At 52.8% G+C, this 16,629-nt stretch overlaps 2 protein-coding genes across 5 annotated transcripts; one reads left to right on the top strand and one right to left on the bottom strand.

Moving 5' to 3' along the window:
* Window positions 1-269: 269 nt before the first annotated feature.
* LOC123350094 (N-myc proto-oncogene protein-like) lies at window positions 270-11,319 on the bottom strand. Its single transcript, XM_044988463.1, has 2 exons — window positions 10,502-11,319; window positions 270-1,395 (listed from the first exon to the last, which is right to left on the bottom strand). Exons 1-2 carry the CDS (start codon window positions 11,256-11,258, stop codon window positions 875-877), a joined length of 1,278 nt encoding a protein of 425 aa, XP_044844398.1. The 5' UTR covers window positions 11,259-11,319; the 3' UTR covers window positions 270-874.
* A 1,092-nt stretch (window positions 11,320-12,411) lies between these two features.
* GEMIN7 (gem nuclear organelle associated protein 7) lies at window positions 12,412-16,110 on the top strand. 4 transcript variants are annotated; one of them, XM_044988521.1, is made up of 2 exons: window positions 12,412-12,472; window positions 15,662-16,110. In XM_044988521.1, the coding sequence occupies exons 1-2, from the start codon at window positions 12,419-12,421 to the stop codon at window positions 16,049-16,051; spliced, it is 444 nt and encodes a 147-aa protein (XP_044844456.1). In that variant the 5' UTR covers window positions 12,412-12,418; the 3' UTR covers window positions 16,052-16,110. The 4 variants fall into 4 exon arrangements, with proteins under 4 accessions (XP_044844456.1, XP_044844457.1, XP_044844458.1 ...); XM_044988522.1 differs by lacking the exon at window positions 12,412-12,472 and adding an exon at window positions 13,725-13,862; XM_044988523.1 differs by lacking the exon at window positions 12,412-12,472 and adding an exon at window positions 13,823-13,907.
* The last annotated feature ends 519 nt before the right edge of the window (window positions 16,111-16,629 follow it).

The raw sequence follows: 16,629 nt of genomic DNA, 5'->3' as shown, positions 1-16,629 counted from the left end.
CATTGAAAAATAAATATTGAAGAGCACATCATGTAACTGCTATTTATTTTCATAAACACAAGGTATTTCAAAATGTTATAAGAAACACACTAAATGTACATCCTTGGAAGAAATTAAAAAATGGAACTTTGCGGTTACCCAGTTCTATGCACCAAACATTAACAAATACATCAACTGGAAGAAACAGTCTAAGAAAAGGCATATTTAGTAAATTCCTTTACAAAAGTTTTCTTAGTTCAAAAAAGAGATACAGTAATATCCACGGCCAACTTTCAGAACTCATTTTCACATGAAAATATAAGTATCAAATGTAGTTGTCTCAGCATCATACTAAAGTACGTACTGTACTAATTCTTACCCTGCCTGTATAACAGAGATTAACAATATATTTGTATACAAAAACATGCTCCTCAAACATTGAGGTATTACCGAACTTAGGTATGAACTTCTCCACCTCTCATAATCCAAGACATGTACAAAAGGCAAGTGTGTACATCGCGTTTACAGAAAATGCCCACAGAAGTACAAATGGTAACCCTTGAAGTTACATCTGGTAGAACATAAGCACCATTCAAAATTAGGAATCAATGTTTTTAAAGTCAACTAGGTGCCATCAGTAGCTCCAAATGCTCACAACTTTTAAAGAACATCTATAGTTCTTAAGCAATACGAGGGCAGTGCATCGTTGTTTGGCAGTCTGTTGAACTCCTTGCAAAAACATCCATGTACTCTCTACCCGGATAATACAGTTTGTCAGCTAGTTCAAGGATTGGATCGAAAGGAAAACAACATTAACATCAGAAAACACAATTTTTTTTAAAGAATCAAAAATGTGCAAAGTGGCAGTGACTGTCCAGGTCAGGTAAAAAAAAAGTTAACACGTCTCCATGTGTTCTATTTCCATTAGCAACTGCTGTTGTCTGGCTTGCAATTTTTCCTTTTCTAGCAATAACTTGTGTTCCTCTGTCTGAAGGGAATGGATATAATCAGTGGCTTTATTCAAGATGAGTATTTTTGCAACTTTCTCATTTTTAACCAGTTCAGGTACATGGTCCCTTAATGTGAGGAAACTAGAGCGCAGATCCTTATTCCGCTGACGTTCCAGACAATTGAGGCGTAGACGTTTGCTATCCTCTGACTCTACATTTTGAGGACTTGAACTCTTAGACTCTGATTGGATCATGGGTTCTGTGACATGGGGCACCTCATTTTTTAGCTTTTCCTGCAGCAGGGCATATTCACTTTCAATGTATGGGGAAGTGGCGGCGTAGTAATAATGCTGGTGAATCGGGGTGCAATGCTTTAGAATAATAGTCATAACAGTCTTCTTGGAGGAAGTGTGTCTTTTCTCCTCTGCCAGAACCTCAATGTCTTCCACTTCATCCTCTTCCTCATCTTTAGAAATACAAAATATAAGATAAAGAAAGTAAGTTGTTCTCGACAAAAAATATTCATACAGGACCTTGACATTTAAAAACTAGTAACATATCTGTGTGGATTCTCAGGACAAACGGCAACCCATAGGTTTTTAAGTGTTCAAGGTATGCACTAAAAGCAAAAATGCAGTAATTGAGGATAAAAATAGTCTGCATGTACTATCTACAGATAGATGGAGATAGATAGTGCATACACTCACACCCAGACACAATAAGTGGGGATCTTTGCAAAATTAAAATTAGAACCCTAAACCAGACAGTTTTCTGCACTTTCAAGCTGTACAATAGGAGGACACATGAAGGTGCAACCCAAATAAACACACTAGAGGAAACAGTATTAGAGAAAATGCCCTAATTTATACTTTAACCATCAAACTGGGGCACAGAACACACATGTGTGTGCACGTGCACAAACACACACGCGCACACACAATATCACAACTCCTCTCTTGCTTGATCAAAAAGGAGCCAGAAAACTAACAGTTTCTGGATTTGTTCTGATGCAGACTGTGAAGCTGTTCCAGCGTGAGAGTCTCAGGCCTGGTCTACACTAGGACTTTAATTCGAATTTAGCAGCGTTAATTCGAATTAACCGTGCACCCGTCCACAACAGGAAGCCATTTAATTCGACCTAGAGGGCTCTTTAGTTCGAATTCGGTACTCCACCCCAACGAGGGGAGTAGCGCTAAATTCGACATGGCTATGTCGAATTAGGCTAGGTGTGGATGCAAATCGAACTTACTAGCTCCGGGAGCTATCCCACACTGCACCACTCTGTTGACTCTCTGGACAGCAGTCCGAGCTCGGATGCTCTGACCAGCCACACAGGAAAAGTCCCGGGAAAATTTGAATTCCTTTTCCTGTCTGGACAGTTAGAATCTCATTTCGTGGTTGGACATCGGGGCGAGCTCAGCAGCACCGGCAGCGATGTAGAGCTCTCCAGCAGAGGAGTTCATGTAATCTCTGAATAGAAAGAGGGACCCAGCATAGACTGACCGGGAACTCTTGGATCTGATCGGAGTGAGGGGCGAGGAGTCTGTGCTTTCGGAGCTGCGCTCCAAAAAACGGAATGCAAAGACCTACGAGAAGGTCTCCAAAGCCATGATCCAGACAGAGGATACAGCCGGGATGCAAGGCAGCGCCGCGTGAAAATCAAGGACCCCAGACAAGGCTACCAAAAAATCAAAGCGGCAAACGGACGCAATGGAGCCTGCCACCACTGCCCCACCAGTGACCATGGACTCTGACGATGGGACAGTGTCGACGGCCAGTTCCTCGGCGATGTTCGCGGACGGGGAAGATGAGGAAGGGTTTGTGGAGGACGAGGCAGGCGACAGCGCTTACAACGCTGGTTTCCCCGACAGCCAGGATCTCTTCATCACCGTCACGGAGATCCCCTACCAACCCTCCCTGGCCATTAACCCGGATTCTGAATCAGGGGAAGGAGCAGTCGGTAAGTGCTTTAACCATGTAAACTTTTATTCTTAATATAACAGGAATCTGAAGTATGTGAAAAGGAGGTCTCTCTATATATGGGGATAGAACAGAAATCCTCCTGGGAGATCTCCACGAACCTCTCCTGGAGGGAATCGAAAAGCCTCCGCAGGAGGTTCCTGGGGAGAGCTGCCTTATTGGGTGCTCCGTGGCAGCACACTTTTCCGCGCGAGGCTTTCATAAGGTACTCAGGGAGCATTGCCTCCCCGAACACGGCTGCGTAGGGCCCTGGTTTGTGCTGGCTTTCACGCAGCATGCGCTCTCTATCTCCTTCAGTGGCCGTCCTCAGGGTGATCTCGCTCGGAGACTCCTGCATCTAATTAGGGGAATTACTGTAATGTTACGCCTGGTCCAAAGTATTTTTAAAAAATCTCCGGACAGACGGCATAGCAGAGACTCAGCACACTGCTGCGTGACGAGCGTAACGGAAAGCCAAAGAATCAAATGGACGCTCATGGAGGGAGGGGGGACTGAGGACGCAAGGTATCCCACAGTTCCTGCTGTCTCCGAAAAGGATTTGCATTCTTGGCTGAGCTCCAAATGCTTCTAGGGTCAAAAACAGGGTCCGCAGTGGGTCAGGGCATAGCTCGGCAATTTACGCAGCCCCCCAACCATCCCCAGAAGTGAAAGGGAAAACAATCCTCTCTTGACTCTTTTACATGTCACCCTATCTTTACTGAATGCTGCAGATAGACGCGATGGTGCAGCACTCAACACCAACATCCTTGCTCCCCCCACGCTATGGATGGCTGATGGTACAATATGGCTGGTATCCGTCCTCATCATCAGCCTATTGGCACATGGGGCAGTGCAAAAGGACTGGTAACCATGCGTACTAGCATCAGTGAGGTCGATCAAGGGCGCCTGGCCCTAATTTTTGCTGGTAGATGGTGCAGTATGGCTGGTAACCATCCTCATCATAGCAACAGGGGGCTGAGCTTCATCAGCCCCCACCCTTCATGTGTAAAGAAAAGATTCAATTGCCCCTGGACTAGCAGCAGGATGCTGGGCTCCTCTCCTCCACAGTCCTTAATGTCCTATCTGGACTATCATAGCAACTGGAGGCTGCCTTCCACTCATTTCTCACTAACAATGCACTGTGTCTTATTCCTGCATTCTTTATTACTTCATCACACAAGTGGGGGGACAATGCTATGGTAGCCCAGGAAGGCTGGGGAAGAATGGAATGAACAGGTGGGGTTGTTGCAGGAGCACCCCCTGTGAATAGCATTCAGCTCATAATCTATGCAGGATCTGACACAGAGCAGCTGTGCTCTCTGGTTCTCTGATACAGTGGTTCTCTAGTACACTTGCCCATATTCTAGGCAGGACTGATTCTATTTTTACATACCAAAAAGGAGGGATTGACTCAGGGAGTCATTCCCAATTTTGGCTTTTGTGCCCTGGCTAAGAGCAGGTAACCATGCCCATCTTATTACCAATTTATGGTATGGTAGATGGTACAGTATGGCTGGTAACCATCTCTGCTATCATGCAAAAGCAAAAGCATGCTGCTGTGTAGCGCTGCTGGACCGCCTCTGTCAGCGGCATCTAGTACACATACGGTGACAGGCACAAAAGGCAAAATAGGCTCCATGGTTTCCACGCTGTGGCGTCTGCCAGGGCAATCCAGGGAAAACGGGCTTGAAATGATTGTCTGCTGTAGCTTTCCCGGAGGAAGGGATGACTGACGACATTTACCCAGAACCACCCGCGAAAATGGTGTTTGCCCCATCAGGCACTGGGATCTCAACCCAGAATTCACAGAGACAGACTACACTGTGTTCATTGTTCGCCAAAATTTATCTTTGCAAGGAATTCACTCCCTTTTTCCCATCACACAGCTTCAACTGTCTCCAGACCTGCCACAGCATCCCCCTCACAGAGGCTGGCAAAGATTAGGCGGCGAAAGAAAAAGACAGGGGACAAGATGTTCGCTGAAGTTATGGGGTGCTCCTGAGACGAGGCGGACCAGCAGAGCCAGTGGAGGGAGACCCTCTCTCTGTACCAGCGCTCACACAGCGAACGGGAGGAGAGGTGGCGTGAGGAAGACAAGCAGTCGACTCAAATGCTGCTTGGACTAATGAGGGAGCAAACGGACATGCTCCTGCGCCTTGTGCATGTTCTGCAGGACCTCAGGCAGGAGGACAGAGCCCCCCTGCAGTGTATCTGCAACCGCCCTCCCCCGCCACAAAGTCCCATACCCCCCTCACCCAAAATAACCAGAAGGAGGGGCGCCAGAGGCCGTGTAAACTGTCACTGCACCCCAGCAGAGTGCTCAAGTACCCAAAAGCTCTCATAGCCTAATTTTTGAGAAGTCCTTTCCTTCCCGCCTCACCCAAGCCCCCATCCCAGTTTCATCCCCTAACTGTCTAGTTGATAATAAAAAATACTTTTCTGTTAATTACTTTTTCCGTCATGTTCTTTTAGAGGAGACTGTGTTTGAAGGGGGGAAGGGGGTTGGTAATTTGACAGGACAATCACCTTTACCAGGGTACAGACATGGGGGCAGGATCAGCAGCAGGTCACACACACACTGCAGTCAGTACGCACCCTGGTCGGTATGGGAGGTGGTTTGCAGGTTCTGTGTGGGTGGGGGGGTACGTGACTTTGTAGCGGGGGAGGGGGGTTACAGATCTCATGCAACGGTCCCTGTCCTGGACCACAGAGCCACGCAGCAGAGGAATCTGTATCCGTCCTCCCCCGCCAAAAGGCCACATAGCCCACGCACACAGAGTCCCAAAAAGGAGGGATGGCAGGCTCCGTTGAAACATCCAGTCCGGCACTGCAGACCGCTATGGGAGCAGGAGCCTGTCATTCCTCGAGTTTACAGGCGGTCTTTACATCACCGCACACCCTACCCAGCACAGTCCGTGTCCCAGTTTCAACCCTCTAACGCAAAGTCATCAATAAAGAAACCTTTGTAAAGTTACAGTGGAACATGTATTTTATTTTTATACGTGTGTTGGAAGTTGGGGAAGCGGGGTGGGCGGGGTATGTAACTGCAGATGCTAGTCAACAGTAACTTGGTAAAGAAACAGGGGCAGGTTCAGCTTCTCTGTAAAGAAACTGAACAGTCACAGGTCACGCTGCTCACTGCTCGCTGGTACTTGAAGAGTTCCTTGTCGCTGTGCAAGGCGCCTGCACAGAGCTTCACGAGCCAGGGCATTAGCAGGTAGGCTGGGTCCCCGACGATCACTATAGGCATCTGCACATCCCCAAGACTTATTTTGTGGTCCGGGAAGAAACTACCTTCCTGCAGGCGTCTAAACAGACCAGAGTTCCTGAAAACAAGCACGTCATGAACTTTGCCTGGCCACCCGACGTTGATGTTGGTAAAACGTCCCCCATGGTCCACCAGTGCTCGCAGCACCATTGAAAAGTAGCCCTATTTCTCAGCAGCTGACTGTGGAAGAGGTGGACGATAAGGTGCGAGGAGTTGACAACGGCCATAACTGCAGCGGGATCCGTGCTCAAAGTGCTGTGGCGCCCGCGCTGTCACTGAGCAGAAAAGTGCACGAACAGATTGCCCGCAGGCGCTTTCAGGGAGGGAGGGCGTGATTGACGGTTCAATGATGACAGTTACCCAAAACCACCCTCGACACATTTTTTCCCCCAGCAGGCATTGGGGGCTCTACCCAGCATTCCAATGGGCAGCGGGGACTGCGGGAACTGTGGGATAGCTTCCCACAGTGCACCGCTTCCAGAGTCGACGCTGGCCCCGTTACTGTGGACTCAGACAGTCGAATTAGTGTATTTAGTGTGGATACACAAATTCGACTTCATACGGTCGATTCCACAAATTCGAATTAAGTAGATTCCAAATAATCTTGTAGTGTAGACGTACCCTCAGTAAGACGGTGCTCTGGGCTACTGCCAAGAAGATAGCTCCTGTTGGGAGGAAGTGCTGCCTCACAGAAAGCTGTCCAGTCACAGCCATTAAAGAGACATTGAAACAGAAGACTTGTCATCAAGTTTAGCATGATGGTCATATGGATCCACTCATTTACATTTGAGAAACCTCACTTACAATTGAACCGGGCTTCTTTGCAATTACAGGTGGGTTTTCTACATGAGAGGATTTTTTTAGCATTCTGGATTTTTCTCTGTGTCTTAATCCAAAAGCCCAAAGTCAAACATTTCCCTGCTAAATTATTAGACTGCCCAGCCATTTAAAAGCCATGTACAGGGCAGGATTATTTTACACTAAAAACATTTCTCCTGTCTTGGCAATGCACTATTTACACAATACATTCTGCATCAGCTGCATTTTATTTGGCCACATGAATGAATTTTGAGATAAACCACACTGTAGGCTTTGGCATGGGAGAAGTTTAAAAAAAAACAACACTCAAGTTCATCCAGCATCTGTTAAGTAAAAACGTGCCCAGGATAGGATGCCCTTTAGTTATATACCACTGTCTGCTTTATCATCAGCTGCCTGCAAAAGGACCCCTTCAAGGAATCCTTTCCAAAAGGCAATGCCCTATGACAAGCATGCTGCCACCTACTGGCAAACCCATATACCAGCTAGAACTGTGAGGGGGTAAAACACGTGGACAGTAATGGGTTTAGTTTTTGGCTATGTGTTTGTTAATAAAGAAAAGCAAATGAGAGTGGTCTGGGATTTACAAGCTTCCCCCTCTTCCAGACTAACTTTCATGGCACCATACAGCCCTCTGACCTCTTCTGAATCTGCTGGGGGTGGACTCTCTCCCAGTCTCCCCTCTCTTCGACTGCAGGGGTTCCCATGCCCAGGGCCGGCTTTTGGCCGATTCCCCTGATTCCCGGGAATCGGGCCCTGCGGCTAAGAGGGCCCCGCGCCTAAGAAGGCCCCGCGCCTTAGGCGCCTTTTTAATTTTTTTACTCACCCAGCACCCGGGGGTCCGGGTCTTCGGCGGCATTTCCAAAGCACGGGGTCCTTCGGTGCCGCAGAAGACCCGGAGCGGATCCCCCCGCCGCCGAAGACCCGGACCGCCACCAGGTATTCGAATTGGGCCCCGCAAAAAGCCGGCCCTGCCCATGCCCTAAGGCAGGGATAGTCTAGAGGAGAACCACAGGCCAAATCTGGACCACCAGAGGCTTTTGAAGAGACCCCCAGCATCTTTGTATGTACTTGTTATTATCAATATTGTTCTTATTTTTTATATTATTTTCTCTGGAGTCTGGACCTTAACCAAGAAACAAAATAGAATTGATGGCCCTTGCCCTAAGGGCTCACTCCACTGTCATGTTCTCTACTGAACTGATTCTGCAATCGTTGTTCATCCCCAGCTCCACACCCCCTCCCCTCGCTTCAGCCGCCATTTTACTTACCCCTCCTCCCTCTCTCTGCACAAGCGCTTCCAGGCAGGGGGCAGGGAGCCTCAAGCGCTGAGGAATATGGCCACCCACGTTTCCTCAATCTTTTTTTTATTGACTCACTGAGATGTAAGAAACAAAGAAAGGGGGTATGACCGAGGGCTGTGGGGTGGCTCTGGGGTGGGTGCAGGCTCTGGCTGGGGATGCAGGTTTTGGGATGGAGCTGGGGATGAGGGGTTTGGAGTGCAGGAGGGTGCTCCGGACTGGGACCAGGGGGTTCGAAGGGCAGGATGGGGATCAGGGCTGGGGCAGGGGTTTGGGGCGTGGGGGGTGAGGGCTCCGGCTGGGGATGTGGGCTCTGGGGTGGAGCTGGGGATGAGGGGTTTGGGGTGTAGGAGGGTGCTCCAGGCTGGGATCAAGGGGTTCAGGTGGGCAGGAGGGGGATCAGGGCTGGGGGTTGGGGTGTGGGAAGGGGTGCAGGCTACAGCTGGGTGTGCAGGCTCTGGGGTGGGGCTGGGGATGAGGGGTTTGGAGTGCAGGAGGGTGCTCCAGGCTGGGATTGAGCGATTTGGAGGGCTGAGACAGGGGGTTGGGGAGCTGGTAGAGGCTCAAGAGTGCAGGCTCCGGCAGCACTTATCTCAAGCAGCTCTTGGAAGCAGCGGCATGTCCCTTCTCCAACTCCTATGCGGAGGCATGGCCAGACAGCTCTGCACACTGCACCGTTCGCAGGCACTGCCCCCGCAGCTCCCATTGGCCCGGCCAATGGGAGCTGCAGGGGCAGCACTTGGGGCGAGGACAGCGTGCAGACCGGAGCCCCCTGGCTGCCCCTACATGTAGGAGCCGGAGTGGGGCTATGCCACTGCTTCTGGGAGCCACGTGGAGAGGCCCCCGACCCTGCTCCCTGGATGGAACACTGGAGCAGGGCAAGCCCCAGACCCCGCTCCTCAGGGGGAGCTTGAGGGACGGATTAAAATGGCTGGCGGGCTGTATCTAGCCCGCGGGCTGTAGTTTGCCCACCCCGACCTTGGGTCATGGCTTTATTTTCTTTGGTCTCCTGACCACATGGGGTGTGTGGAGGAGCTTGGGGAAAGGGAAGACTAGGGCCTGGTCTACACTACAGAGTTCAGCCGATGTAAGGCAGCTTACGTCAAACTAATCGTGTCCGTGTCTACAATACAGCTTTGCTCCCACTAGGGCCATACTACACCGCTATAATAACTCCACCTTCATGACAAGCGAAGGGTTTATGTCAGCGTACTCAGGGCGGCGCATGGCTTACATGGGCGTGTGGCTGTCCTCCTTTTCAAGTTCAGGGCTCCTGGGCAGCAGGGAGCTCACAGCTGCAGCCATGGAATTGACAAGAAAGGCTGGTAGGCTCCCATCGCTGCTGTGAACCCTGTGCCCAGCTCACAGCTCCTGCTGTCACCCCTGGGCAGGTGGTGGAGCTCCAGCTAGAATCCAGATACCCCAGGCTCCCGGCTTGCAGCCCAGCAGACTCCAGGCTCCTGGCTCCCAGCCGGGCTGATGCCTGGGCTCCCCACTGCCTGCAAGGAGCCCGGTTTCCACCTCGGCTCCGGGCTTTTTGCTGGAAGCCCAGCTGCGCCCAGACTCCCGGCTCCCCACTGGGAGCCTGGCTGTCCCCCAGGGGGCTCCTGTTAGGGAGCTCCGCTCCTGGAGTCCAGGGGGACAACCAGGCTCCTAGGAGGGAGCCGAGAACCTGAGCTGTGCTGCTAGGGGAAAAGAGGCACCTCCTGACATGCACCACTGACAGAAAGCGGGTCGTGTGGACATGAAAAACTGCTGTAATTACTGCCCTGGCTGTAAGTCAGCCTAACACAGGTCAACTTCTGTGCGTAGTGTAGACATGCCCTGAGCTTAATTTTTATTACAGGAAGGACAATGTGAAGACAGAGAGAGAGAAAACGACCACCCCTTGTTCTTTCTCAATGTCGATAGCCTAAGGCAGCCTTGCAGAAGGGTCACAGTGTACCAGCCAGGCACTACATTACTCACCCACCTTACCAGGGTAACAACTAGAGCTAGTTTACCTGACCATCAAATGACACCCTCCTTAAGTGAACTGAATTTTGCAAGGCTGCCCGTAATGAATTCACTCTGCTTCCCTCAGTGCCTCTGGTTGGGGGGAGATGCATCATAAAGGTGATGCTGCCCCCACAAGCTGCATTTGAGGATGGGACAACCATGCACATACAAATACCTCTGGGGATATGTACACAGGCTAACAAATCTGTGATGAGTGGAGTATTTACCCGAGTCCCTGAGAGTATCACCTCCTGAGCTGCTGGTGGCACTTGTGTGGCAGCTGCTGCGCTGGGTGGCAGCGGCTGCCCCCTCTTCGATCCCACTGCTCCCACTAAAGTGCACCTGGATGCCATCCCTTCCCCGTGGTGCTGGGGCTGCTGCCACTGGCTCCCTCTTGTTCATGGGGAAGGGGAACACCTCTGCAGGATCCATATACTCCAACATAGAGCAGGGGAGCTCTGCTTGGCTGTTGCTGTTGGTGGCCCCAGGGCTGGCGATGGTGGTGGATGTGCCAGCTGTCAATGGTGCCAGGGCTGCTCCCAACTGGCCCTGCAGTTTCTCATTCACTGCCCTCTGCAGCGTCTGGTGGGCAGAAAAGCCACTCCACATACAATCCTGGATCACGACGGAGCTGAGGTTGTTGCATTCCCCCAAACCTGTCTTGAATAAGTCTCCTTCATCTGTGCTCCCCCAAAGGTCGGCCTCAGCCGGCAGCAGCAGTTTAGCTGGCCGGTCCAGAGGATCATGGGTTCGGAATCCCCCGAAAGCCACCCCTGCCCATGGCACTGGGTCCCCTCCTGCGGGGTTCACCTGAAGTCCTGCCCCGCTGGGAGACAGAGGAGGGGTAGGCAGCAGTTCAAACTTTTTCCAGATGTCCTCCCCTGGGGAAGCAGAGTCTGGACTGCACAAAGAAAAATCATCTTGGTCTGGATAGAAGCACGGCTGCAAATAGTCAAACTCAAGGTCTAGGTTTTTACTGAACATCTGGCATTACTGGGTTCCTCTTGCTTATTCCTTGGTTAGGCTGTTCTTTAGAGCGAGGTTTGAGTGTGTTTCCACTGGCGAGAGAGAGACTTCTCCCAAGACCTGCAAGAAAATCAGAACTAAGCAGCGATTTAAAACCGGGGGAAATGCACTTAGACATGAATCATTCTGCAATAACCAACCTCCAAATTCTAATAAAGCAAAGCCAATAATCACTGAGATACTGCAGGAATGCAGGGCGCACGGGGCAGATTTGGAGAAACATGTTTCACTCCCTTACAGCGGCTTAAACCACTCAGACAAAACAAAACCGGGCGGTGCACCCACAGAGTTGTCTGCTCTGTAAGGAAACAAAACAAGTCTGAAAGGTGCAGGGGAGATGCAATGGGGTTTCTGTGCAGCTTTGCACAGCCACTGCTAGCTCTGCAAACTGCTTCAAACGACCGGACACACCGTAACCCAACCAATACACTGCACGCAGGGCAAAGCTCGATACCGTCATTGCTCCTGAAAGCCCTCCTGCTAACAACAGTAAGATTCCCCCTTTTTGCCATCCGCAGCCCGGTGCCAAGGGAGGAGGATGCACGAGGGGCAGACAGGAAGTTTCTCTCCTGCTCAGCTGCAGATGCGACAAGGGAACTTTGCACATTGCCACGACATGCACCAAGGACTGCTGCAAACACAGGCTTGCGAGCGAGCCCCCGTCCCCCGGCGGATTGTCTGCCCCGTTGCCTCAGGCGTTTACAATTAGTCGAAGCCTGGGATGGGCGTTCAGTGTCTCCCCCAGCGAGCGCAACATGCAGGACAGTCGGGTTTGCTGGGTTTAAAACCGCTGACATTTAACCTGGGCCCGAAAGGGAAATCGCCATCCAAAAGCCCTGCGCGGAAACGCAATGACACGAGCCCAGCTCAGCTGCTCCTTCCTTGCCCCGCCACTCCCACTCTTGCACCATTTTTCTATTACGCCGTTTAAACTACATCAGTGAAAACGCTCCTGCACAACGCCGCGATCTCAACGCACCAGCGTTAGAAACCTCGAGGATTTCCGTCTGATCGGTGACACACCCGGCACCCCCCGCCCCGCCCCAGCTTTGCATCTCCAGTACCATGGGGGATCGGGGGGGGGCTTATTTAATGCATTGGTTTTGCCCTCCCCACTTATGACAGCCCAGGCCCTGCAGCGTCCTCGTCTGACCTCCTCCGTGGTGCTAGCGGTGGGTGTCTCAGAAAGGGGGTGGGGGGGAGGCAGATGATTTTTTACATTGGACACGCTCGGCGGCTTGCTGCCCAGGCTGGCTTCAGCCTCCGCCGTCCGCCTGTGCTGGCGGCCAGCTGCCTGGGAAGGAAACAAACCAAACTACAGCAAACCCACCGGTCCTACCCGGGGTGGGGGAGAAGGCGCGAGGCGAGAGGGCGGCTTGAGGCGGGGTCGCCCAAAGCTCCTTTGCGCTTTATTCTGTGCAAGCGGAATTGGGTCCGATTCCATTTGCGAAGCAATAATCCGCAACAGAGAGTGAAACTCCCGAGCCGGGCGCCCGGCCACGCGGGAGGCGCTTTGTAGGGAGGGTTGCGATTGCACCGCTAATGCGCCTCTTCCGCGCTTTGCGTGGGAAGCGAAGGAGGGGGGCGGATGCCTTTAGGGTCCAGCCCCTCCCTTCACCCCTTTTAAAGAGTTGTGTCGGTTCAGGGCTTTGCAGCAGATGCTAATAAGAAAAGACCTGGGCGTCGCGCTTTGCAAGGCCACTGTACCGACACATTTCGAAACCCTCCCGTTTTGCAACCAGTTGCAGTTTCTGTCGCACAACATGACCATCTGGGCTCCTGCTCAGGACTTGCTGCCGCCTGGTCCATGGGGTTGCGAATCAGGAGGGACAGGGGCGGTTCGTGTTTCTGTCGTTACACCCTGCCCCTAGAAAGTTGGGGGGTTTCAGTGTATCCCTGTTAGTCTGTATCCCAAAAAGAAGGCGGAGGCCTTGTGGCACCTTAGAGACAAACCAATACGTTGGTTAGTGTCCAAGGTGCCACAAGGACTCCTCCTCCTCCTCCTCCTCATTAGAAAGTTGGCACCCCTACGGGGGGGGGGGCAGGTAGGGCTGCGGAGCGGAGGCGGGGGGAAGAGGTGTGGGGGGGTAGGGAACGGAGCCGCGAGGGGGCAGGTGTCCGGGCAGAAGCGGGGGGGGGGCTGGTGTCCGGGCAGAGGTGGGAGGTGGGGGGGCAGTGCGGAGCCATGGAGGGGGGCAGGGGGACTGCGGGGAAGAGGTGGGGGGGGCAGGGGGCGGAGCAGGTGTCCGGGCAGAGGCGGGGGGGGCAGGTGTCAGGGCAGAGGGGGGCAGGTGGGGCTGCGGAGCGGAGGCGGGGGAAGAGGTGTGGGGGGGCAGGGGGCGGAGCCGCGGGGGGGGGAGGGCAGGTGTCCGGGCAGAGGCGGGGGGGCTGCGGAGCGGAGGCGGGGGGTGTGTGTGTCTGTCTGGGGGCAGGGGCCATCCCGGGGGCGGCCCGGCGCGGGGCGGAACCAGGCGGGCGGTTCCTGTTCCCAGCCGGGCTCCGCTCGCTGCTGCACCGAGTCCATCGATCTCCGGAAGCCGCCAGGGGCCAGCGAGCCGCAGGGTCAGGCCGGGCCGGAGCCTTCGGGTCTGACTCGGGCTGGTTGCGGTGCGAGCGGGGGCATCTCATAGGGAGCTCGGGGGGTGACGCTGGGGGGGGGTCGGGATGGGGGCCGGCGGGGGAAGCTCGGGGGTGACGCTCTGGGCGGGTGAGTATCGGGATGGGGGGCGGCGGGGAGATCTTGGGGGAGCTGTGGGGTGGCGCCTGGGGGGGGTATCGGGATGGGGGAGGGCGGGGGAAGCTCGGGGGTGACGCTGTGGGGGGGGGTCGGGATGGGGGCCGGCGGGGGAAGCTCGGGGGTGAGTTGTGGGGGATGGGTATCAGGGGTGGAGGCCAGCAGGGAGATCTCGGGGGAGTCGGGGGTGTGGTGAGGGGAGGCTGCTATAGGATGGGACTAGGGGGCAGTAGTCTGGGGGTCTGTGTGTATCGGAGATAGAGTGATGGGGTATCTCCGGAGGGAGCTGGGTAGGGGTGGGGTGGGAGCTGGGGAATGGGTGTATTTGGGGTGGGTTGCTTGTGGGGGTATCTCAGGAGGAACTGGGGGGAGGGTGGCAGCCAGGGGCTGGGTGTATCCAGGTGTGGTGTAGGTGGGGGGTATTTTTTTTAGAGGGGGGAGTTGGGTGATACAGAGGGGTTGCTGGTAGGGGTATCTCTGGGGGGAGGAGAGGGGTGGGTGGCAGCTGGGGGCCAGGTATCTCTGGCCCGCCCTGCCTAGGCAGGTCTGTGGTAGTGATGTAAACGTTTATTTAGCCGGTTCACCGATAAGCATCAGTCTTACTGGTTTCGGTTAACAGTTATCGTCTGCTGCCGGCCGGAGCCTAGGACTCTGCTGCTGTCCTGGGGGCGGCAGCTGGGACCCCCAGGCTCAGGGGTCAGCATCCCTGTGTGCGAGCGGTAGGGCCCTGTGTAAAACATGAGGGTGCTTCAGCACCGCTAGTTCCCCGGTTATTTAACAAATAACATTGTAATCGGTTACACAGTTACATTTTTGTAACTACTGTTTACATCCCTAGTTTTTGGAAGGCATTGTGAACCCCTTTCACTAGCATGTCAAGTCTCGTGAACCCCTTCTTAAAAATGAATATTTCCAGGGATTTTCTCCTTTACCTGAGTATAAATGATAAAAGCAGTGATCTTGGAAATATAAAATTTGTTTTATGACATACTTATTACACACTATTTATTATTAATTATTATTTATCATTACAGTATTTTTATTACATTATGAAAACGGCAACACTCTTCCAAGCTCTCACTTTCCTGGCTTGTATCACTTTGAATAAGCCTGTTATAAGACAAGGCTCCTGTGTTTCATCAAGGAGTATCAGATGTGAAACAGCAGGAAGGTATTTAAGAAGCCAACTCAAAAGAGTTCCTCCTACACAAGCATTCAGGTCTTGAGCAGTCCAGGCAAACAGCGCACGTTACAACAAAGCTTAAACTTGTTCTTCATGATAATTTTAAAAACAATCCTAGCTGCCTATTTAATTTTAAAAACAGCAAAAAATATCCACCTCCCTTTCCATTTCTTATAAAGAGTCTTGAAGTTTCAAGCTCCTCAGCGTGATAGAGATGCTTGCTTTGATCTGCTTTGCTCTTGGAAGTCCAGGGGCTGTGAGCTGCTGGCCCCATGCTGCCTGGGGTCCCTAGGGAAGCTCTGTCCGCCATTAGGGATTTTTTCCCCGAGAACCCCCTGTAGCATTTCACGAACCCCCAGGGGTTCACAAACCCCAGTTTGGGAACCACAGCTCTAGCACAGGGACTTGCGCTGCCAACTGATGTGTTGCTGCCTTTGCCCCCAGGAGCCTGCCATGAAGGTGCCAGTCAGCGTGATCCGCCTGCCCCATGGGCCGGATGGCACAAGCCGCGGCTTTGACCCCAACTCCCCTCGGTACCAGGCTCTGAGCCCCATCAGCATCTCCACTATGGGCTGTGGGAATGAGGCAGATCTGGAGCGGGAGCAGCAGGCCCGCGTGGCTCTGCGGGAGCGGTACCTGCGCAGCCTGATTGCCATGGTTGGCCACACCATCCACTTCACAATGTACGAAAGAGTCAACGTCTCGGCCTTCTTCGACGCCTCAGACATCGACATCTTGAACTTCCAGGTGTCCGACCTGCAGACCCCGCTGGGTGTGCACAGGGAGGCGCTGCTCCGCTGCTCGGACATCATCTCCTACACCTTCGAGCTGTGACTGCCACAGGCACCCTGCCTCCCACCTGTCCTGCTTTCTAATAAAAACACACTCGGGTACAGCTTGCAGAGTCCTTTCTTCGCCTTTCAGAGTGGAGGTGAATCTGTAGGCCCCAGCATCATAGCTGGAAAGTGATGCTTCTCCTCCACCCATTTGTGCTGCTCTGGAGATGGCCCTGAATTGGAGTGGAAATGAGCTTGGGGGTGGGGGTGCATGGAGCGGCATCCATTTGGCACAACTCATCTCTGTTTCTTTTAACTGCTAGTTATAGAAACATGATATCCCATAATCCACTTGGCCCCACTGAATAGAACCCCTAAAAGTTTCCACCACTTTGGAGCACAGAGGCCAAAATGATCATTCTGCAAATAGCTCATGATCACTAAATCTGCTCACTGAAGGTTACCAGTCTAGGTGGCTCGGTGAGCACCTGGCATCTCTGTGAGTAACTATGAGCACCTATTCAAATTGGGGAAGAAAGAAACCTGAGGAGCCTCGTCTATCACTGCTGCACCCCTCTCGTCCCTTCTGTCTAGACACCCAGCCCAGTGTGGGATTCATGAATATCAGGAGGGAAG

Source organism: Mauremys mutica, chromosome 15, assembly GCF_020497125.1.
Source record: "Mauremys mutica isolate MM-2020 ecotype Southern chromosome 15, ASM2049712v1, whole genome shotgun sequence".
NCBI lineage: Eukaryota > Metazoa > Chordata > Testudines > Geoemydidae > Mauremys > Mauremys mutica.
Note: the sequence above shows the minus strand (reverse complement) of the source record. Positions and strands in the feature narration are given on the sequence as shown.